This window comes from Gymnoscopelus braueri, assembly GCF_963280865.1.
Source record: "Gymnoscopelus braueri genome assembly, chromosome: 1".
NCBI lineage: Eukaryota > Metazoa > Chordata > Actinopteri > Myctophiformes > Myctophidae > Gymnoscopelus > Gymnoscopelus braueri.
Window position 1 is genome coordinate 61,199,443 of NC_137603.1, and position 24,455 is coordinate 61,223,897.

At 41.6% G+C, this 24,455-nt stretch overlaps 3 protein-coding genes across 3 annotated transcripts; 2 read left to right on the forward strand and 1 right to left on the reverse strand.

Annotated features, from left to right (window-relative positions):
* The first annotated feature begins 1,418 nt into the window (after positions 1-1,418).
* On the forward strand, positions 1,419-5,010 carry LOC308087208 (uncharacterized protein). The gene is made up of 3 exons (XM_080430923.1): positions 1,419-1,466; positions 3,433-3,597; positions 4,499-5,010. The coding sequence occupies exons 1-3, from the start codon at positions 1,464-1,466 to the stop codon at positions 4,712-4,714; spliced, it is 384 nt and encodes a 127-aa protein (XP_080287049.1). The 5' UTR covers positions 1,419-1,463; the 3' UTR covers positions 4,715-5,010.
* An 8,321-nt stretch (positions 5,011-13,331) lies between these two features.
* Positions 13,332-20,635, forward strand: LOC308091165 (uncharacterized protein). The gene is made up of 10 exons (XM_080436579.1): positions 13,332-13,433; positions 14,027-14,100; positions 14,222-14,366; positions 14,451-14,608; positions 15,413-15,558; positions 15,984-16,128; positions 16,468-16,561; positions 17,682-17,760; positions 18,546-18,625; positions 19,114-20,635. The coding sequence occupies exons 1-10, from the start codon at positions 13,420-13,422 to the stop codon at positions 19,823-19,825; spliced, it is 1,647 nt and encodes a 548-aa protein (XP_080292705.1). The 5' UTR covers positions 13,332-13,419; the 3' UTR covers positions 19,826-20,635.
* A 912-nt stretch (positions 20,636-21,547) lies between these two features.
* Positions 21,548-23,701, reverse strand: LOC308089402 (cullin-2-like; the record flags this gene model as incomplete). The annotated part of the gene is made up of 1 exon (XM_080434097.1): positions 21,548-23,701. One exon carries the CDS (start codon positions 23,699-23,701, stop codon positions 21,548-21,550), a length of 2,154 nt encoding a protein of 717 aa, XP_080290223.1.
* Between the last annotated feature and the right edge of the window lie 754 nt (positions 23,702-24,455).

A 24,455-nucleotide genomic window follows, 5' to 3' on the forward strand; every position in this document is an offset into this window, starting at 1 on the left:
GTATAATCCACAGGTAGGTCCAGAGATAAATCCAAGTCACTTGTCCCTGGTATAATCCACAGGTAGGTTCAGGGAAGAGCAAAGGTCCAAGCCCAGCCTGACAGCACCGCCTGTCATCAGGCTGCTGAACAAGGCCCATGCCAGATGATGCCACAATCAGCTCCTTGGTCTTGTCGACGTTAAGGGCGAGGTTGTTCTCCCGGCACCAGAGTGCCAGTGAGTTGACCTCATCTCTATAGTCAGACTCGTCATTGTTGACAATTCGCTGTCACTGTCGTGTCGTCCGCGTACTTTATGATGGTGTTGGAGTCATGTGTGGCTGTGCAGTCATACGTGTACAGGGAGTAGAGGAGAGGGCTCAGCACGCATCCCTGTGATGCTCTAGTGCTAAGGGTCAGGGGGTCAGATGTGATGCTGCCCATTCTCACCACCTGATGTTGTTTGGACAGGAAGTCTTGTATCCAGTCGCACATTGGATGAATGCTCCTGCTAGTGTCCTCAGTGTGTTCCTACTGACCACTGAGGAGGTTAATACAATACTACTACTAATAATAAGGTGTTTCCAAACGTGACATTTGACACAACACTCGCTAGTGTCTCTTAAGGTTTTCTTTTCTAAAATGCAATTGACCACAGAATATTTACCTGTCACCACCTGTCTCACCTCATTTGAGATTGACAGTACAGTAAACTGACTGAGTGGACATTACCCCAAACTGGGGGGAAAAAATGAAAAAAGTAGGTCCTTGTTTGAAGGCTTTTCTTGGTTGTGAATTAATACAGTCTTTATTTAGCTTGTCTCACTGATAGCAGTGTTGATGGGACAGTTATGAATCTAGAATTAAAGTAGGTTGATCTGGAATCTGCATCTACAGCAGTTCCACTGTCTAGCTGCCTACTGTGAGCCTACACACACGCGCGCGTGTGTGTGTGTGTGTGTGTGTGTGCATGCGTGCGTGCGTGTGCGTGCGTGCGTGCGTGTGCGTGCGTGCGTGCGTGTGCGTGCGTGCGACGTGCGTGTGTGTGAAAATGACAAAGGCTGTCCTTTTTGTCGATTCGATTGCATTTCTATGCTGAAGTTTTTACAAGCATTTCTTTTGTGTGGCTTAGGGCTCTAAAAGCAAGTCAGTGCATTCATTTGGTGGTTTCAAAGAGTTTTATGTCCTGTAAATGAACTGTGGAAATGGCTTTTTACAACAAGGGCTCCAGTTCTTGGGCAACATTGCGACTTTCACTTTAGTACTTTGACTCAAGTAATGGGGTTGTGTACTTTGTCCACCACTGACCCCCTTGTAGGAATACGCTTCTCGTGTTGCCAAAACAGAGTTATTCTCTCTCTCTCTCTCTCTCTCTCTCTCTCTCTCTCTCTCTCTCTCTCTCTCTCTCTCTCTCAGTATTTCTCTCAGTATTTCTCTCAGTATTTTGGACTTCAACCTGACACTGGAAGAAGCCGTCTATTAGACATGGTGAGTCCGGACTTTTATTATTGGACATCTTAAAGAGATGGGTTCCATCTTAGATTGTTACAGTATAAATGTATGACCCACTATAATATTGTTTGTTAGGTGGCATATACTGTACAGTAGTTGTAGTGTAGGCAAGGCAAGTCATAGTGCTTTACACAAAACATGCACATTAAGGCAAAATTCAAAAGAAACGCATTATACAATGACATTTGAATACAACCGATTTTTTTTTAAATAAAGTTACTGTGCAGTACAAGAAATGAATCAAAAAGCTCAATAAAAGGCAGCAGCAAACTGAAAGGTCTTCAGCTTTGATTTAAAAGAACTGAGAGTTTGCAGATCTGCAGTTTATGTTCCATATACGGTACATAATAACTTCTTCACATTTAGTTCTGACTCTGGGATCAAAAAGCAGACCTGTCCCAGACGACCTGAAAAGTCTGAATGGTTCATAACGTAGCAGAAGATCAGAAATGTATTCAAAGCTTTTAAACCAATTGTAGTATTTTTTTTATCAGTGGTTAGGTAATAACAGTAGATTAGAAGTACAACAACAGTAGTAGTAAGATAAGACTAATAAGATAAGACCTTTATTGATCCCACAAGGGAAATTTGAAGGAAAAAAGATAGTACAGCAGTTAAAAATACAAGTTACAGGGCAGGGAAAAGTAGTGATGGAAAAGACATGATGGAAAGACAGTCAAAGCCAGTCAAAGCAACACCATCAGTAAGTTGGCAAACAAATATATGATAAGACATGCAACATACAAACACTACACCCTCAGCATTGCTAGCATAGTGCAAGACAAAGGAACAAACAAGAGAGTGCACATGTAAACATGTCTAATAGCGTCCATACCATGCTGAACTGCTTGTTTCCGAGCAACTAGTCTACTGCGCGAGCTGAGTGACCATTGTGTGCCTCGTCAGTCGTCATACATCTCCATTACCACTACTGCTAAACCTTCCCACATTAGAGTGGTTGTCCATAAAAGCGTCCAGCTTCTTCGCTATACACACCTTCATCATCTCCTCCACCCCGTCAGCTTTCCTGACCAGCCTGTTCAGGTTGCTCGTGTCCCCGGCATTAATGTAACCCCCCCAGCATGCAATAGCAAAGAAGAGAGAGCTAGAGCCATTATGGACTGATAGAACATTATGCAGCATCCTGTTACACACACAGAAGGCCCTTGCTGTAGAGCAGGGGTCTTCAAGGTTTTTCAGGCTAAGGACCCCTTAGCTGAGAGAGAGAGCGATGAAGTAGGGGCCCCCGCTACATGTTAATGTGTATTTTCAGACATTTAACGACTTTTAACCCTCAATAAACTTGACCTTTAACTCTGTACTTGGCATGCTCTTTTCTCCCTGTACTATATACTTCTCCTCCGAAAATAGCCATTCTACAAGCTCTCAGCACGTCTGCGATGCGTTGAGAGCTTGTAGATCGTCTATTTTCGGCCAATGTTCCCCCCAGAATAGGGATGCTAGGGTTCAAATGTTTAATGTCAAAGAAATAAAATAAATAAAGTCCCGATCACACAAAGATTTGGTGGCCCCCCTGCAGTATCTCTGAGGACCCCCTAAGGGTCCCGGACCCCCTGTTGAAGACCCCTGCTGTAGAGGACCTCAGAGTTGTCAGTCCAGTCCAGTTGTTTGTTCGGGTGCACTCCCAGGAACTTGTAGCTATCCACGATCTCTCCACCATCTCCCGATGAATGACACTAGAGACCAGACTCAGAGCGACCCTCTTGCTCCTTTCAATAATCCACAACCATCTACTTGGTCTTGCCGGCGTTGAGCCAGAGGCAGTTCACCTCGCTCCACCTCACGAAGTCCCTCACCACGTTGTCGTGCGCCCTCGTGTTGTCACCTGTGATGCAGCTGACAACCGAGAACATCCGAGAACTCTCTCTCTCTCTGTCTCTCTGTCTCTCTCTCTAACAGTTATGTGACTTCTCTTGTACAGGCTGACAGTAAGGCGGGTCTTAACGCGGTGGAGCAGGCGGCCAGTGACCAGAAGGAGAGCCTGATGAATGACAAACCGGAGAAGGCAGGGGAGCGTTCAGAAAATGTCTCAAAGATAGACAAGAAGGCAGACAAGAAGGCAGAGCCTTCTTGTCCAAAACATACGGTGAGAGAAAAGTTGTATGGCATAGATCAGTGTTTCTCAAAGGGGCTTCAGAGGGTTCCAGAGGGTCCTTAGCTAAATGTGGAGTGGATTAATGGCCTGACTATAATTAATTTAACTTGAAATTCTTACAAAATGAGTGTGACTTGCATCGTTCCCTAGTAGACCGGTGCCCTACTAGTATATATTTTATACTAGACTCCGGGCACCAGTCTACTCGGGAATAGCCTGAGGCTACGAGCTCAATCGATGGTCTTGAAAGGCGGATCCAAACACAGCCGCCCGGATTTGTGCGTGGCTTCCTATTGCTTCACCAATCTATGTCCCCGCCTCCCCTCCCCTCCCCTCCCCCCCCCGGCCTGTGCACGGAGCACGCTGACGTCACCAAATTTAGAGCGACGCCCCTCTGCACTCTGATTGGTTAGGAGATAACAAGGCTCAAGACCATCGTTCCTGCATGGCTCCCCCAGGCTTTTTTTCTTTTGTAACAAAAAAAAAAGCATGGGTTTCCGAGGCTAACTCGGGAATGATGCAAGTCGGGAATGATGCATGTTGAAAATGTATGCCCCTCCCGGTTATGCAATAGCCGCTGTACCCGTGTCAGAGTACCCGTTGTAGCCGTCTGCCTGTCTGTGTCCCTTTTATGCCCATACAGTATACGGATTTCCGTGTCAGGCATGCGGAAATATGGAGTGTAGTTATATTAATGACATCATGTTGATGACATCAGGTGACTCCATCTATGGGGATTTGTGGTTTTAAAGATATTTTTGTAGATCCGCTGATCCGACCGACTTCCCACTCGGGTCCCCGGTGATGCCCGTCAAGTTTGAAGTCAGATGGTTGAGATCTGTGAACTACAGACACATGCACACAGAAACAGGAACATTTCGTTTCATTTCAGAGCCGAGCATCGGGGAAGAGGCGGAGGAGACCATCGATCGTGGACCGCGTCAGTCAGAACAGAAGGCTTGTTGCCGTGGTTATCGGCTTATTCTTGGTCATCATCGCGGTGGTGATTATCATGGAGGTGACCAGGTCCGGGTCCAGCCCTGTGACGGCAGTCGAGTCTGACAACACAACTACAACCATCCCCACAACAGTTCCCCACAGGTCATAATAGTTCCACCCATAAAGGATGTACTGTCTGCCTCTGTAACAATGGTATGTTTGTTCTCTATTTGGAAAGCGAAGAGTTGTCATGTATCTATTCCGGGGATCTGAACATCGTTCTAACCGTTGAACTTAGTTGGACGTTGACTCTGTAAGAACTTAGACGAGCTTGATTGGAGCAGGATACAACAGGATACAGTCCAATAGAACATCAAAGGTTTATCTACTGGCACTCTCAGTCTTTTAGCAAAAAAAATATTTTTTTTTTGGGGGGGGGGGAATAAAAGTTCACGTGACTTTGTTTCTAAGATGTCTTCCCTTTTTATTTCCTTTTATTAGCCCCAATCAAAACAGATTTTGAAATGTCTTAATGTAAATCAATCCATGTTGCCAAAACATGGCAATGCCTGAATCCTGGTTCAACAGCCAACAGTGTAAGGGGGAAAGTTATCCCAGGGGGCGGGGGGACCTCTACAGATAACTTCATTTGTTTGTCTTTATAGTTAATAAGAGTTAGTAGTTGACTCACTGAGCTCCTCTTCCTCTCTGTACACATTTAAGACCCATCAAATTCAATGTATACGTTACTAACTTGACATACAGGTATTCCATGGTGTTATCTCTCTCTCTCTCTCTCTCTCTCTCTCTCTCTCTCTCTCTCTCTCTCTCTCTCTCTCTTGTTCATGGGGGAATTGTTGGGAACAGCTTGCTCTGTCCCTTCCTGTAGAGGGCCTCAGTTATCGGTCCAGTCCAGTTAGTTAGTTGTTCATGTGTGCCCCACAGACAGTGAGATGGAGGCCTCTTCTTGCTCTGCCGGTAGTCAACCACCAGCTCTTTGGTCTTAATACCTATATGTTGAGCTAGGGGTCAACACACACACACAATACTCATCAAAGCTCTCCACCACGGCTCTCCTCGAGGCTCGTTGTCATCCGTGATGCAACTGGGCAATGGAGGAGTCATCAGAGAATGTCTGTAGGTGGCATGTGCCTGTGTTAAAGCGGAAGTCAGCTGTGTAGAGGGTGAATAGGAAAGGTGATGGTTCCTTAAGGCCTCCTCACTGTCTCGTACTGTATGTGGGGAGATCAGATCGGTTGATGTTGGGTGACATCTCACGTTTAAATGGTGCACACACCACACTGTTCTGATCCTGCGTGAGAACAAATAACTCCATACCATACTGGGTGAATATGTTCATTAATGAATAACATTATGCACCTTACGTGCTGCCAGTAGATGAGTATATTTTTCTGTGTACTTTCTGTGTTTTTTCTGTTGTGTCAAATTCGACCTAGATCATAAATAGGTACAAAACTCACTACAGTAGCCATATGCACCATTACAAATAATGTCTGTCATCTTATCAGTAGTGAAATTCTTTTACCAGAAGTGCATTTCACTGTCGTGTGTGAGCATAAAAACAAGCATTAAAGGGCAAGACCACTTTGGTAGAGGTTTGGGTTGTGTAGTTACCTTGCCATGATGTAACTCCAAAGGTGAAAATAATTGCTCCAAACCAAAGTGGTCTTTAAAGAAAGATCTTGTGTCCTTATTAGAATAGTGATTTGTGCTGCTGATATGTGGGCTCATGTAACGTGTATGTTATATTAATCAAGTTTTTATTTGTCACATGCAGTCATTCAGGCACAATCACAGTGATGACTCTGGGATGCTGCGGAATAACACAAGAGTAATGTAACTGTAGGGCTGGGCTATATGGACAAAAACTAATGTTTTTGACCAAATCGTTATTGTGAAGAAAATACCATATTGTGCTTATAACATATGTCCCCCCTTTTTTTAAATAGCAAGAATAGGCAATCTACAAGATCAAAACACAGAAAATACCGTATTGTGCTTATAATATATCCCCCCCTTTTTAAATGGCAAGAATAGGCAATCTACAAGATCACAAGGTCGTGATGTGTTGTGAGCATGCAGATCAGCTATTTTTGACAATGCTTTTGAAGTATAATAGAGGGCTTAAATGATTGAAACCAATTAAAGACAACACTTTACACCATATAACAATATTAGGATATCCAAAATCCCAGATGATATTTAGTCTCATATCACAAAATCAATATAATAATAATAATAATATCAACTATACCCGGCGATGTGCACAGCCATACTACTGTATACTATGCAGACTGTTGGGGTATGCATAGTTTTAAGTTTTGGACAGTGATTTAATCCTGTTGGCGTGTTGGTGCGTGTGTGTGTGTGTGTGTGTGTGTGTGTGTGTGTGTGTGTGTGTGTGTGTGTGTGTGTGTGTGAGAGAGACAATTCCGGTCATTTAAGACCCAACGTGGAATTGTTGCCACCCACAACTAAGAGAAGTTGATGTTTATGCCGTTTCAACTAAGCTATGTGTGCTAATAACACAACCTGCAGCTGGATTCGAACATTGCACGTGTCAGTCTGCATGCTAGTGCTATGGCGATGATATCCAAAGCGCCCTCCCGCTTATAAAAAGCTGTGTACTGTGTGGACACTTGCCCTAAATGAAAGTCCTTTATAAGTTTGCAGCGTGTGTGTGTTCTGCCTGTCTGGCATTGTGTGTGTGTGTGTGTGTGTGTGTGTGTGTGTGTGTGTGTGTAAGCCAGGTCTAGCCAGCGGCTAGAGATCCCATAGCCTGCGGGGCTGTAACCCCTGAACTCCGAATCTCTGGTGTTAACACAAAAACGATAATAATAAAAACACATTTTGGGAAAGCGAAAAACGGGCTTCCTCACTGTCTGCATATGCTAATGGTTAATGCAGTGTATAATTTGAGATCAATTGCTCAACCCACTGAGGAGAAAAATGTGGATTAGACAGACTGACTGACTGACTGACACTGACTGATGGACAGAGGTTTCCTTAATAGGATATATTGCGCAGCCCTAATAACTAGTAGTGCACCAAATTACTTTATACAGGAAGTAAATACGTAAACACTTTCAATTTTTTATTATTTATTTGTTTTTAACGAAACATGTGCAATACATAATTTTTTGGGTGTTAACCCCAACACTGATGATAAATAAATAACAGCAGAGCCTGTCCCTCATCATCTATCATCTCTATCAGGCTCTTTACATAATGAACACTCACTGACTACAGGTTTGTATCAAAATATCATTCAACCCTCAAAGCCATTGTATTGTTTTTGTAAAATTGTATTGTGATACTGTATATGAAATGGTTTAGTCTTATTGTCTCCGCCAGGCCGAAAGGCATGGCAAGAGAGTATGTTTTCGCCCCTGTCCGTCCGTCCGTCCGTGTGTCCGTGTGTCCTGTCTGTGTGTTACCACCAAATCTCCGGCACCGTTGGCCCGGTCGCTGCGAAACTGTGCACACACACTCCCTGGATGCCAATTCAGAACCTCTGCCTCAAATTTTTCACATGGGCCTGTTATAGCGCCACCAGGAGGCCGATTTGTGCAAAACCCATTTTTTCCCATTACTCCTACAGTTTTTAACCAAACCTCATGCAAATCGGTACACAGTATCTCTATAGTCACGTGATCAACCCTGATCTGTCCGATTTCCCATATTCCATCCTCATTGGCTAAGGTTACCATCCAAAGTTTGCAGGATTGGTCCGTTTTGAACAAACTGCCTCAAATCATGAACGCAGCTTGCCATTTCCATAAAATTGCACACGCACATTCCCACTAGGCTGAGGAAGAAATGGCACTTAAAAGTTTTCACATCAGCCTCATGGTGGCGCTATAACAGGCCGATTTGCATTTTTAACTATAACTGCACCGATCTGCGTGAAACTTTGCACGCCTACTCCCTAGAGACCAAGGAAAAACATCTGCACTGCATTTTTTACATCTGCTTTTTACAGCGCCACCAGGAGGCCGACTTATGTCAAATACATTTTTGGATATTAATCCTTCAGATTTTATCCAAACATCACGCAAATCGGTACACAGTATCTCTATAGTCATGTGATCAAGACGCATCTGTCCGATATTTCATATTCCATCCTGATTGGCTAAGGTTGACTTCCAAGGTTTGCAGGATTGGTCCGTTTTGAACAAAATGTCTCAAATCATGAACGCGGCGTGCGATTTCCGTGAAAATTTGCACGCACATTCCCACTAGGCCGAGGAAGAAATGCCACACTTTTCACATTGGCCTATTATAGCGCCACCAGGAGGCCACAATAACTTACCTGACCTGGCGGAGACCTGTGCTCCGAGGAGCACTTTTTCTAGTTTGTATTCTTCTAAGTAGGACACCCAAGAGCATGCAAACGACTCTTAACCATCTTTTCTGTAATTATGTTTATTAGCTACTTAAACCCATATAGCCTACTAGTATATTCACAACGTGTCCGCATTGTGAGCTTGTAGATCTGCTATTTTTATTGAATGTTTGCCCGAATATACACGCTAGGGTTCATGTAGTTAATGAACAGAGAATTCATAAGAAAGCCATGTGTTTTATTGAACATAAAGAATAAAAACACAATTATTTACAAATATTGAGCATGGTTTGAGAATGGCAAATGGCATTTTGTCTGACAAACCAAATAAAAAACATATTGTTTTCAATTAGTTTCCTGTCAATGTTAAGCTTTAAAAAAATGTTTTAACTTGTAACATAACATGTAGCATAACCTTGGGAGAATGTAGATATTTTATAACTTAACTGGGATGTGGGTAACTAACACAAAAAAATTATTCATATGAAACAATGCAGCTGAGATGATTCAACTTTAACATTGTATGAACCTCGAGTATCACGTTTTCTTTCAGGTCACACCTGCACACATGAGCTTATTATTAGAACCCTGTTTGGAAATATAAAAGCAGCAATGATCGGTCCCTCAGACAAGGATAAGAATAATTCCTTTTAACAGGAAGTTCATGAAAGTCCTTGTGGGCTTATTTCCAATGAGGGCCTGTGAGCAATTAGGGGTTAAGAGTCTTGCTCAGGGACAAATTTCATTTCATCGACACATATGCTGGCCTGGCCTGGAATCGTACCTGGGGCAACCAGGGACTCTGGCTCCCTAGGCGGGCTCACTAACCACTCAGCTATAGCCGCCTGCATGCATGTCCGGACTTGCAGCAGCCACAGCGTGTCCGAACATGCATGCATTACTGCAGAGCAACACAACGTTAGCCTCATTGCATAATTGCCTGAGTCATATTTTGGCCAAATTGTGATATCTGCCTAACTCGACTCTCCTAACATTGCTGATTCACCATGCGTTATTGCCTACAAACTCAGCCTATCAGAATGCTTGTTTACATGTAAAATGTCAAAGAATTATTATTTTGGAATGTAACAAGCATTCTGATAGGCTGAGAGGGCAGAGGGAATAAGGCAGTGTTAGGAGAGTAGAGTTAGGCAGATATAAATAAAAGCAGATAAATATATAGGCAACTATGAGGAAAAAACACATTTGACAGTGACTTGTCGGCCCTTCTTTTCTGAAAACCTTAAAATACGACTTATGCTATGAGGCTAATGACAATTCCAATAAGAGTAGTTTGTAAAAGGGACAGTATAATAACATCCAGTTGCCAGTAGGTGTCACTATGACTATAATTCAACATTAGCATGTAAATGTATTCAGGCTGGGACTGTGAACAAACCTGTGAAACTGTCTGATCTGACACTGCGTAGTGGAGTTACAACCAGCCAGAGCTGTATATGGAGACCATGAAGGGCCTCACTTTGGCCTTCTGTCCCTTAAAAGATTATAAGCCACGAGGCCACAATCAATGGCCTTGATTATATTGTTTTCCCCTCTGCCTCTCCTGTTAAAACACCAGTGTCTTTAGTTGAGACTCTGAATTCTCAAAATTCACATGTTAAAATGAATCCAGTGATTATTCCAGGGTGTGTATGAACTGTTAATTCTGTAGTTTCTACGAATATTGGTCATTGGTAAATATCAATGAATTATCTTGTGAAATAATCAACTTACTAACAATACATGGTTATATTGGGGGAAAAAATTGATTAATTATTTCTCAGATTTATAAAGCGCTTTTCCAAGTATCCAAAGATGCTTTACATGGAGGGGGGGGGGGGGTATCATATATTTATATTCTATATTTTCTGTCAGGAACTGCAGTCAGTGTAATAGCCTGACTACTTCATAACCTGCCAATCTCCAACAATTATGGTAAAACTATTGTGTCACCAACAAAGATTGAGATTTGTGTGCATGCTTCAAAATTATGAGCTTTTTTATGTTTATTTAGGCTGGAAAAGATTCCATGAGGGAACAGGGTGGATGGGAAAAAAATGAAATAAATCATGGGCCTGTGGGAACAGAGGGCTGGCCCCAAACAGGGCTCTAGTACTACTACCAGCATGTAACTGTGTTTGCTCATACACAGATGTCATGTTTGTTTTAGTAAGTTAGCAGGTTTAATACAATATTCCCATGTAATATATATATATATATTTATTTATTTTTTATTAAAAATACAGTCAACCCCTCTGCATTAATGTAGACATCATTCTCCAAGATCATGCTGTTTGTTCATAGAAGCAGAAGTTCATGTGTTTATAGAACTATATTTTTAGAAATAGTCCTATATAACACATAATGGAGAGTAGTTGAATAGCTCTAAATAGCTCTGTTATGAAGTTCAATAAAACATACTGTACTTTGTTGATTGTCCCTAAGTAGCTCTCTTATAAAGTTAAATAAACACATACTGTATGGAGAGTACTTTGTTGATGGTCCCTACAAGTAGCCAGAGGTGGGACAAAGTCCCTATGTTGCAAGTCCAAGTCGAGTCTCAAGTCTTTGCTCTCAAGTCCCGAGTCAAGTCCAAGTCAACACAGCCAAGTCCCAAGTCAAGTCCAAGTCCTCAGCTTTTTGTTTCGAGTCCCACACAAGTCCTTAGCATTTTGGTTCGAGTCCCACACAAGTCCTAACCTTTTGTTTCAAGTCCCAAACAAGTCCTAACCTTTTGTTTCGAGTCCCACACAAGTCCTAACCTTTTGTTTCAAGTCCCAAACAAGTCAAAATGTTAATTCAAGATATGTAAAGATTTACATAAATCATGAGCATTTTTCACAATTTGCATTTGTTTTAAAACAAGGTTTCTTCCGGGCCAACAGAACGCAGATACTGTACTTTTAATTTCCTCCTTGAGGACAGGGTTTAAAAGGGCCCTTTTTAATGAATATAATGTAATTTTGTACAATCTGTATGGTAGAGTATGTTACTACAATATAACTTATACAATCAGGGTGGTTGTATTTTGTCTCCCTGCTCTTCTATTGAGACATTTAGATAATGTCAAAGGCCATGTCTCACCTAGACACAGGATCTGACACAAATTCAGTGTATCCTCTGATCAAGCAGGCAGGCTCTATTATCACAATGGTGAAATTTCAGCAATTGTACTGGAAACCGCGTTCAAATCCGGGGTAGAAGAGGAAATGTATATAGCGCTGAAGTGGTCAATGTATGTTTTGTATTAATAACCAAAATCTACAAAGTAACTGGTACCTAAAGTTTTCAAATAATTGTAGTGGAGTAAAAGTAGGCTAATATCTGCCTCTGATATGTATGTAGTTGAGTAGAAGTAGGTAGCTGATATATTGCACTTTTACCTTAGTGCTACAGTAGGTATACTCTTGGTTGCTTGTTTTTGCAGAAAATGCACTTAGGACTTCTGGTGATTAGTAGTTTCGTTCCCTACCTATGTTGAATGCACTTACTGTAAGTCGCTTTGGATAAAAGCGTCTGCTAAATGACTGTAATGTAGAAGTAAAGTACTGAAAATTGCAAATACTTCAGTAAAGTAAAAAATAAGTCAAAATTGTACTTAAGTAAAGTACTTGAGTAAATGTACTTAGTTACTTTCCACCACTGGTTATACTGTAGTTTGCTCTTAAGCACGCCGTAATGTTAATGTGAAGTATAGGTCTTGCCTTGCATACTGCTTTTCTCGTCTTGTCTTCCACCTTGTAATCTTTAAAACCGAAAGCTATAACTGCTGGAGTTGACATTTTATTCCACCTGGCTTCAGTTCCAGCAGTGACGGCAGGAGTGAAGCCGGTGTGTTGTTTGTTTGGTAACGTGCAACATGTGGGCCAGTGCAATATCGGGAGAGAAACAAGCGAACCGACTTCCAAAAACAAGCCAAAAACAAGCCAAAGTTTGTCCAAAAGTTAGGGTAAATAAGCAGCTTTGGCAACACTATACTAGGTGTCACTGACGGCCGGGATTTCTGACTAATAACATTATAGTTGATGCACACTTTTTAAACATTTTTGGCTTGCTTAAGTGACTTGAAAGTGACTTGAAAAGACTTGAATTTTCAAGTCAAGAGGGCTCAAGTCAAGTCAAGTCTCAAGTCTTTAGCGTTCAAGTCAAGTCAAGTCTCAAGTCTTTGGCATTCAAGTCCCAAGCAAGTCCAAGTCTATTGTTGATTTGGTCAAGCAAGTCTAAAGTCATCAAAATCGGGACTTCAAGTCAAGTCGAGTCTCGAGTCTCGAGTCCAAGTCCCCACCTCTGCAAGTAGCTCTGTTATGAAACTAACTTCACCGCAGGCGCTCTCCTCTCCTCCCCTCCCTCCCTCCTCCCTCTACTGTGAGGAAATGGGCCGCACTTCCAGAGAAGTTAGGTGAGGTCACACACACACACACTTCCTGTAAGCTTTCATGGACCAGTCTGGAACATAACGCAATGTGGATTGCATCCCTGATTCCAGAAGAAAAGGATTCACACACGACATGCTGTCGAGACGGTAAATAACTATTATTTGTTTTCAGTGGTGGAAAAAGTACTCACATTTTTTACTTAAGTAAAAGTATCAAAACTGCAATATATAAATACTCTGTTGCAAGCAAAAGTCCGGAATTCTAAATGTACTTGAGTAAATGTACAAAGGTTCTGGCATCAAAATGTACTTAAAGTGCCAAAAGTAAAAGTGCTCATTATGCAGAATGTCCGATTTCAAGTTTTCAAATGTTTAAACATCTTTTGAAATAGCAGATCTACAAGCTCACAATGCGTCGCATCGCGACACATTGTGAGCTTGTAGATCGGCTATTTTCAAATGGCCGAAATGCATATAAGGCTGAAGTGGGTATACAGTATGTCTTGTAATAATATTCAAAATCTACAAAGTAATTAGTAACTAAAGTTTTAAAGTGGAGTAAAAGTACAACATTTTCCTCTGAGATGTAGTGGAGTAGAAGTAAAAGTACAGTACTTGAGTAAATGTACTTAATTACTTTCCACTACTGTTAGTTTTCTCCCTTGCTTAAATGAATCCTTAAGTATAATAATGAATACATAAGCCATAAATATATTCATAAGTGAGGTGTTTCATTGCAGGTGTGTTTGTGGAGGGATGTCATTCATCCTGCCTTTTATGTTCACTCAACTTTTGGCCATGATGTGTTTTTCTGGTAAGCAGTGTCTGGTCTGTTTTCAAAACTGTGACATTGTGTATATATATATGTGTGTGTATGTATAAACGCCTATTGCACTGTCAGCACGTTACCTTTTCTAATCTATGTTTCCATTCAGGAGCTGAAAGTGAGGCGGGTCGACATTTTGACTGTTACAATGACTATGTCAGTGTGTTCTGTCATTTTACACCTCCAAACGACCAGACAAACTGCTCAGAATACACTATGAACATCACATCGATTGAGAAACCTAATGCTACAGAGTGAGTATCATTTCTTGTAAATTGCTTCAGAGAGAGAGACATATTTCCCAATCATATTGAATGCTGATAGCCTGCTTGTCACAGAATGGAGTCTTGCAGTTTCAAGCATGAAGATGGACCCACGGCTGAGTGTAAATGCTCTCTCGAATACCTGTACATCGATTTACATGACGACCTCACAGCAACTCTTCTGAGAGGTGGCCAGCAGCTGAAGTCCATTGCCATCAACATCTATAAGAGCCGTGAGTTGGTCTTACTTATGCACAAGTCCTCCCTACATTTACACCAACAGAAACAACTCTCACAAAGCTAAAGTGTCCTGTGGAAGATAAGAGTATAGCCTATAGCACTGGTTCTCAAAGTGGGGGACTTTTACCATATTATGTACTTTGGCTATTCAAAAATAGCAGATATACAACCTCATAGCGTGTCAGTTTGTAGATCTGTTATTTTTATTATTACATCTTGTAAATTTGTATATATATATATATATATTTCCTATATATATATATATAGGAAATATATACATATATATGTATGTGTGTGTGTGTGTGTGTGTGTGTGTGTGTGTGTGTGTGTGTGTGTGTGTGTGTGTGTGTGTGTGTGTGTGTGTGTGTGTGTGTGTGTGTATAGAAACGGTCTGTGTATATATGTCTATATGATTTTTTGGTAACTTCTCAAAACACTATTTTTAACCACTGGTTTTCAGTGGTTAAGATTCTTAAAATATTCCTGGCTTCTCATTTGTTTTTATATTTTAAGGGCACGGCCCCACCACACTTTTATTTTACCTCTGGGGCGGAATCTGCCAATGCTTTGTCACTGCAAATGCGTGGATTCTTGGTCTTGCGGATTTTTACCAAGAATCCACGCATTTACATTGACAAAGCATTGGCAGATTCCGCCCCAGAGGTAAAATAAAAGTGCGGTGGGGCCGTGCCCTTAGGCCGCAATTCACAGATAATAAGTGTAATGTGTAAGGAATAACATTTTCATTTCAGCTTACAAACATGCATCATCATGTAATGTTTTTTCAATCTTCATAGTAATGCCCCAAGCCCCTACGATCACAGTGAACAACTCTGGAATGAGGAATTTTAAGGTGACATGGGACACACACTACAGCCACCGATACGGATTAAAGGATTTAATTGCTTTGGTAACCTATGGCAAGAAAGGAGACAGCACCAAGGTAGGGTCAACATCACACAAGCTTCCTGTTTGATATCGTTGCTGGCGGGCAGAAACTTTGTATCTCCACATTTGAACCTTTTCTGTTTGTTTTTTTCATAAATGAATGGCCTACCCTACTTCAACATACAAGAGTGTCACACAAAAGTAGTGAAAATAGCAGATCTATAAGCTCACAACGCGACATGTTGTGAGCTTTTTTCACTGTTAAATTATATTTTATACTAATAAAAAATGATTGGTTTTGGACATGCAAGGTTTCCTTCCGACAGACAGCGATGATATAACATTCATTTGACATGTTTGTAATATTAATTTACAGTAGTAAAGTGCACTCACACAGAGACCTGCTTTCTCAGGGTACAGAGAAAAAAACTCTTACAACACTTTTTTCCCCTTCTGTATACTACCGTTTGTTTATGTTAGATCTCTCGAAATGTGTCTTCAACAACACACTCTTTTGAAATGAGAGAGCTGGATCCAAGCAGTGTCTATGTGGTCACTGTCAGAACAAGATACCCGAACAGTTCGTTGTTAAGTGACAGCAGCAATGAGGAGGAATTCACAACTCGTAAGTAGCTGTCACTGAAGTCTGTTGTCAGTGGTATTGGAATGCATTTATAGACCTCCTTTCTATTGTCATCTGTGTAGGTTGCACCAGCTGAACTTAAGTTCAGTCCTAAGTTAGGGCGTAAAGTCCCTACTGCCTTAGTTTGAACTAGTTAGTTTGTAGGTATGTGAGTTACTATTAACCACTATGCCAAAAAAATATGTTTCAGTCATGAAAATAAATAAATAAATAATTTATTTTGCATGTATGGATGTTTTAATTCATGTGTATTACCCATGTTTTCAGTGTGTTGGCTGGTAGGCTACTGTATTTGACCTTGTATTCTTCTTGAATTGGCAGCCCCTTCTGCTCACACACGTCTGAAGGGCCTCATTATCGGCCTTTGCATTGCTGTGGTTATCGTCAGCTGCACTGTTTTGTGCTGCTATGCCAAGTAAGTCAATCTGACAATACATACTGTATTATAGAGCATAGATAGACATACTATTACTGTAAACTCTGTTCATTACTCTTTGATAAAGCTGCAATCCATTACTTTTCATAATGAATAAAATGTTATTTTAACCAATCTGTATGTTTACGTTAATACAAAATAACTAACACAACTGGGGTTTACATGCTCTTCTATTGAGACATTTACATCATGTGGTCTGATTGGCAAGAGATATTGCATGAAGGTCATTGCGCAAATATCCAAACGGGCTTTTCCCTCAACAGTAGAAATGTCAGCGCTTGTGGGGACCAGTGTTGACTTCGTCGACTAAAACTATGACGGAAAACGTTCGTCGACTACCTTTTTTCACTGACACTGACACTGACAAAATAAAAACTAAATAAAAACTAAGACGAAATATATTGACAATTTCGTCAACAAATAAAAACTAGACAAAAATGTTGGGGGGGGGGGGGGGGCGACTAGTGGAGAAGAGATCCAGGAGAACTAAAAGACAAGTCATTTTATGTTTGGTTGTGCTCGGGTGTTGCCCTCTGAAAATAGCAGATCTACAAGCTCACAACGCGTCACGCTGCGACGCGTTGTGAGCTTGTAGATCGGCTATTTTCAGCATGCAACAAAGTGTAAAATCAGCCACTACGACGCCATCAAGGCACCGCCAAAATACATGTTAGTCGACTAAATCAACTGTAGATTTAGTCGACTATAATCTTATGATATTTAGTCAACTAAAACTAGACTAACAGTAAAACATTTCAGAAACTAAATCAAAATTTGCTGTCAGAATCAACACTAGTGGGCACCCAGCTTAAAATCCTGGGTAGAACATACAAGTTATGAATTGCAGCTTTATGAAAATCTTCAAAATGTTTTAAACATATTTTTTCCTAAAATGACATGCCAAAAACAGGGAGAAAGTGATTAAGGTGTGTGATTAGATCAGTAGGTTGCTGCTAACCTTCACAAGTGAACCATCCTGACAATAAAGGGTATTTTTGTTTTTATAAATGAGATGCTAGAAAGACATCACATTTTAATCCTGCAATTATTTCTGTAGTTTCAGTTTTTTCTCATTGACTTCTTTATCCACTGATTGTAGGTACAAAGCAAAATATTGGGACAACATTCCCAAATGTTACTCCAATCTTCTGACCATGGTTCCAGCATCAGAGCAAATGGTGAGTCTTTGTGTGTACAATACAGGATCACTATTGTTACATGGAATCAATAAACTAACTCTGTCACTAGTTCACTGCAGGGCACATGCCGTGTGCCCATGCCGTAACACTGCCACTCGAAATTAAAAGCTCTGTGCGGAGACTGTAAAAGCTACAGTATATTATGCAAAAGCTTAATCAACTGTCCCCCACATTATGCAGGTCTCCCTGCTAAATCCTACGTTGTAAGTTTTAACATTTAACACCTGGTAACATCTCTATTGTTTGCTTAAGTACCCACACCAAAGCAGTAGGTGAGAGATAGCGAGAGACCACGCCTGAGAGAGGCTGTCCTAATAATTTTCATGTTCGTGTGGCCTGGTGTCCCTGGCCTTACAGAACACATAATCATAGTATGAAACATACAGTAACTTATAATCATAAAGTATAGAACATACCTTACAGAACATACAATCAGGTTTTTGGCAAATGTGTCTGGTTGTTTACCTCATGAAAAGTGCTCTATAATAATAATGTACTTTGTGAACCACAAGTTATCAAGCCATTAATGTTTTGTGTAATCCTCCATCTACATTTGACATTAACTATAGGTTAAGGTTTCATTATATAATAAAACTTAAAGGCAATACATCTGAAATGACGTACTGTTAAATGGTGCACTTTGGATTCTAGAAACCCATCAAGTTCATTCAGCTTTACCTGTAAAAAACAACAACTAATGATTTTAAAAAGTATTTCAAAACTGTGGATCTGATGAATATTCCTTTTTATGATCTTTAATACAGTTCCTACAGCCTCCACAACCCATTATCTCCTCTGTCTACCTGGACTCAACTGAAAAGGATGAAGATGAAGACAATCAGTGGTTAGTACAGTTTTATATGTATTGTGTTCACAGTCACACTGTAAGACACAACATCCTCCACCCCCGACAGCGGTAAGGGACAGATCACAACCTTGTGCAGGAACTCTGTCTGGATGAAGCTCGTTTCAAAGCTTGTTACTTCAGGCTACGCGAGAGGCAATTCGAAAAACCTGTTTCGGAGGGTTGAACCAGCAATCTCAAGATACCGTTTATCGTAATTTGTCAGCGTCCCATGTGCATTTCTCGGAAGTTTTAACTATTCTCAACTTTTGAAATCGCTGCGGCTGAGCCAAACAAAGCACAGTGGCCAGCACCTTTTAATTTAAAGGCAGCTGCCTTTCCCCCCTCAATATGATTACCCTTTGGCCCTTATAGATTGTAATGTAAAAAAAAAGGACAGTGAACATTGTGAACTCAGGATTGTTAATTGTATGATTACGGGTAATACTTTATGAGCTGTGATTAACTTTTCATTTCACATCATTCAGGTCTGAGGTGTTCACCAATGATGGGAACCACCAGGAGAGCTTTGGAAGCACCACTGAGCCATCCTCGGGTTATCATGGCAACATCTTCTGTGACAACGGCAACATCATTGCCAATGTTCACGCAGCGCTGCGCCAAGCCCTCCCCCACCTCACCATGACATCATCAGAGACAGACAGCGCTGTGACATCGCCAAACAGCGACTACGGAGGTAATGACTTGAGCCCGATGTCTGGGGCATTGAGTTTCGACAACAGAGGCTACAACAGCTGTCAAAAAGACATGATGTCCGGCAGCTATGCGAACCAGATGCGACCGGAATTGTCTGGTGGTCCTGGCTGCCATCGTAGGGAAGGGGACATTTCAATCCACGGCCGTCCTGATCCAAAGACGCTAGTCGGTCTGGTTACCAGTCAACAGGGCCTCAATATACAGCTGGGTCCATACTCTCCCATACAAACAGATATTTCGTGTCAGCCATGCCATGCAGATTCTGGGAGTTTTTCGCCACAAGAAAATGCCAGTTTGGCCTTGATCTCAAATGGCACCGATGTGTGTGTGCCTTGCAGTGATGTCTTTCCGAGAGCGGAGGCTGGCTATGAGAGCTTCAATGAGGCAGTCAGCGCCGGTGGTCGTAACATCCCACCTGAGAACACCTCTGTCATGAACCGTGAAGAAGAGGCTCAGGTGTGTGTGATGATGGCCGTCTACTGAGCCTCTCACCTGTTGACATGGACTATCAGGCTTTTCCAAACCAGGTGACACAAGTAGGGCCGTCACGATCGTGACCGTTTTAGTTTTAGACGATTAATTGTCTTACTTACGATTGTTGGTTGATTGTTGTTTTTTTGGCATTGAACAATGGAACATACTGTATTAAAAAATTTGCTTTTATGTTTGCCTTTTAGGCTTTTTAAACAGAAAATGCACTGGCCATGTATGACAAATAACTTGTTAATATAATATGATAATATTACAATGTAATGTAATGTAATATAATATACAAAGCATGAGAAATACAAATAAATGAATAATGTAAACATGTTGCTCCAAATGCCCTAAACAGGGATGCCAGATTGAAAGTGATCCAGAGATTGTGGACAACAACATGGAAATGGACATTTCTTTTACTTTCACCCAAGCTGTTTTTTTTTAATACAGATTTATGGAAACAACGATTATGCAAACGTAATTGCGATCAGGCGATTATGTATTAATTGTTACAGGCCTATAGACACAACCTGATGAGTTGTTTGAAGGGCAAAATAGTGCTGGTGACCCACATGACAAAGGAATTCCACAGTAGGGGTGTGACATTTAATCAAACTAATCGATTTAATTGATTTAACCATTGCTGTTAATTTGACAAACATTCTCTATTAAAACAAATGTTTTCAGTTTAATTGCCCTTTACAAGACACATTCATTCTTGTAATCGTATTCAGGTCTGAGTCATACATTAGGTTTTAACTAAGACACAAGTAGAATGCTTTGCATAAGTTCCAATGGGATGTTGCATAATAGTGTTAAGTGACAGATTGCGGTGCTCATATCTTGTGCAAGGTTGGTGGACAGATGTTTTTTACCAGTCCACTCATTTATTTCCACATTACATTTTATATCTAACTTTAATTTGAAGTCAGTTGAGTAGTTATGTTGAGGTTGTGTATTTGTGTTGACCAGACAGCCTGTCATCTTTTTTCTTTTTTTTTTCAAGGTTTCTTTATTTTATACTTTCACATACAGGTCAATAACATAAAGCATACAAAAACAGTGTATGTTACCCCTCCCAACCCCCCCCCCCCCCCCCCCCCAAAGTTCCCGCTCCGAAAGAGCCACACCCCTGATGTCTTATTGTACCATTAAAGGAGAATTTTGGACTAAAGTTTTCTTACCTTTTCTATGACGTTATGATATCTTAGGATGAATGGTACAGTAGAAAAATGTCACAACTCCACCCCTGAGCCGCCACAGCTTAAAAGGTGCGTCCCAAAAAAAAACACTGTCCCAAAAAAAAAAAAAAAAAAAAAAAAGAAGTCTCGCTAGACGAGATTGAAATCTCGAGATTGAAATCTCGTCTAGCGAGACTTTTTTTTTTTTTTTTTTTTTTTGCATAGTGTTCTGTCACTATGAACGTCAGATCTCACAAAAAAATAATAAAAAAAAGCAATTAAAATATGTGATCTAACCTAAGGCCTATCCGCGCACCTTTTAAGCTGTGGCGGCTCAGGGGTGGAGTTATGACATTTTTCTACTGTACCATTCATCCTAAGATATCATAACGTCATAGAAAAGGTAAGAAAACTTTAGTCCAAGATTCTCCTTTAACACAATGAAAATGAAAACAAGTCAAAGAATTTAAGTTTTTTTTTTTCTTCTTTTTTTTTGCCAATCATCTTTTAATGACATCAAGGATGCTTCTGGCCCTTCTTGTTTTCAAGCCACGTAGATGTACTCGTCTTTCAAGCTCTGGCTGCGCTCGATGTACTCCTTATCGATGAGGTGCTCCATGCACTTCTTGATCATGCTGATGCTGGGGTTAAACCTGCCTTTGGACTGGCTGATGAGCTCTTGGATGAGGTTGTTGAATCGCAGCACCTTCCGGGCCTTCATGATTCTCACTATAGCAGCTTGTAAATAATGTTTTCGGTCCTCATCTACAGTGCTCCTAACCTGCACTCCCTCCTGTGCCGTGTTTTTCTGCACTGACGCGATCTTGAACTTCATCTTTTTACTGGTAAAGTCCATATTTAACGAAAATGTGGACTCTGCCTCTATTTCCTCTTTTTCTGAGTTGTGTTTGAGTATCTTGGCATCCAACAGAGACTTGATGGTGCTCTGTAGCTTCTCCTCGTTCATCTGGGTGCTGTCCAGCAGCTCCTTGTACTCCACCGTTTGGCTGTTGTTGAAGGCCAGCAGTATGCCCATTTGATATGTGGTCACTATGGCCACGTAGGGCTTGGACAAGTAGTTCATCTTGACCTCGCCTGTGCAGAGATGGGCCAGCCAGGTCAACTTTCTACCGCTGAACTTCTCATTGTAGAACAACTCAAACATCTCTACACTCTTCTCTAGCTCTTGAGGGAAGGTGAACAGGGAGGCGATGTGTGTATGGGGCCAGGCTCCTGCCTGTAGAACGTAGATGTGGAATCTGATGCCAAGATCTACCACAGTCTCCTGGGTCTTGATGTAGTCGTTGAACTTAACGTTGAGGGTTCCGCTCACTTCGATGTCCGTGTACATTTTGTGGAGTTTGCTCGTGAACTCGTAGCCACAAGTTTGCTTTAGCTTGTTGATCATGGCTTCTTCTGTCTCCATTGACCATGACAGGCCATCTACTAACCGCCTCAATAGCATTCTGCTGTAGAACGTCAGAAAGACATCCTTGTCATCGATGTATTTGAACACTGTGATTAGGCTGTTCAGCTTGTCATGAAGTTCATCCTCTGTCTTTCCCTTTGCAGACTTCAGCACTTTGTCACAGTGCCTGGCCAGTAGTTCAGGGACTATGCAGTAGGACTTGGGTTCCCTGTCGTTTACCACAGACGTCAAACCCTTATCAAGTGCACTCAGGAACCGCGTTTCCCCATTCAGAACTGTGTTAATGAGCTGAATAAATTTACCGTGTACCTCCAGCAAAGACTCGACAAACTGGTATGACATATTCACCTGAGCGAGGTTGCTGGTGGCTCGGAGCCCCTCATTGTAGATATGGGCCTCCAGCTTCTGGGCCATGAGATTTAAAGCATGGTTCACACCCCGCAATAGGGTGTACATGTTGGCCATGTCGTCTGTCTTCTCTTGCCGAATGATGTTCTCACACTCCTCAAGGAGCAGGTCCTTGTGGGCGGTTCCCATCTTCTGCTTGGATAGTTGGGAGACTTTGACGCAGGTGCTCCCGGGAAGGTACTTCTGAAATCGCACCTCCTCATCTTTCAACTGCGCTACAACCTTTTCCATATACTGTGAACAGTTCAACTCTTGCAGTAGAATGGAGGCTTCCTGTTCGTAATATTTTCCCATTTTTTCCAGAAATCCCTGCAGAAATCCCTGCTCGAAATCCAGAAAAGACTTCTTCTTCTTCTTCAACTTAGGAGTAGATGACCCTGGGACTTCCTTTCCGGTCATTTGCAGAATCACCTTGTCGATGAGAGGAGGGATCATCACTTCCAGCCATATGTTGTTCGCCAGCTCTCTAATCTCCAGGAGTCTTTCCTTTCTTATAAGGGAGCCTCTATTGTTGTTGAAATAGGAATACAAGCTGTCCATGTGCAGCACACTTTCCGTGTACTTGTCGTACTTTTCCCTGTACTTAAAAAAGGCACTCTCTGAATGACTTATCTCCTCGCTTATTATCTCTTCACAGAACTGCTGGACATGTGTTTCCAGAAGCTCCTCGGTTGCTGTGTATAAGTTTATAGCCAGGCTTTGGGGATTTGGTTCTGCAATACACAAGAAATAAATGTCATCATGGCAGTCACACCATGTAGCTCTGTCCACAGAACGGTGAAGTCTCAGAACTGCCTCGATTGTCGGCTTGATCTTTTTCCATGTCTTGGCGAAATCCATCTTCACGGGCTTCAAGGACATCGTATGGCTTCTTTCGTTTCAGAGACTGAAACGCCTTTCAGAGACTCTGGGTGTTAAAAAGAATACTGTTGGGGAAAATAATTGATTATAGATTGGCCACTTGGCAGTAGTGGTGTCCGATCAGAACTTAACCAGCTGCCCGTGTGATCCAGAGATGGCTTCGTTAGGTGGTGACTACAGCAATCGTACTGTACCAAGTGTCGCTCCAGAAGAAAGCGTTTGGAGAGTCTTCAAGCTCAGGCAACTGCGTTGTCCTTAACAGGAATGTGCAGCTTTTATACCGTTTGGCTGCTTACTCCTGTCGTCGTGATGTCACGATGAGTCACCTGTGCCGTGTCGTCGTGATGTCACGATGAGTCACCCGTGCCCAGATTTGGAACTCCATATTTGGGCACGGGTGACTCATTGTGACATCACGACGACATATATGGGCATTCCCATATATGGGCATGCCCATATACTGTATAGAGGCCTGTCACTATGAATCAGACGTATATGACATATGACATATACAGTATGGGCATGTACTGATGACATCAAGGATCTCCATATATGGGAATAAAAGGGACACAGGTAAACAGACAGATACAGAGATCTCCATATATGGGCATAAAAGGAGGCACGCCCATATACTGATGACATCAGGGATCTCCATATATGGGCATTAAAGGGACAAGGAGTGACAGATACAGAGATCTCCATATATGGGCACAAAAGGAGGCACAAAAGGAGGCATGCCCATATATGGGCATAT

Bases quoted from the DNA above. Each gene is read 5' to 3' on its own strand.
- LOC308087208 (XM_080430923.1), top strand. The intron at 3,598-4,498 runs GTGAGAGAAAAG...GTTTCATTTCAG, and splicing joins CTTCTTGTCCAAAACATACG to AGCCGAGCATCGGGGAAGAG.
- LOC308091165 (XM_080436579.1), top strand. The intron at 14,101-14,221 runs GTAAGCAGTGTC...GTTTCCATTCAG, and splicing joins GGCCATGATGTGTTTTTCTG to GAGCTGAAAGTGAGGCGGGT. The intron at 14,609-15,412 runs GTGAGTTGGTCT...CAATCTTCATAG, and splicing joins CATCAACATCTATAAGAGCC to TAATGCCCCAAGCCCCTACG.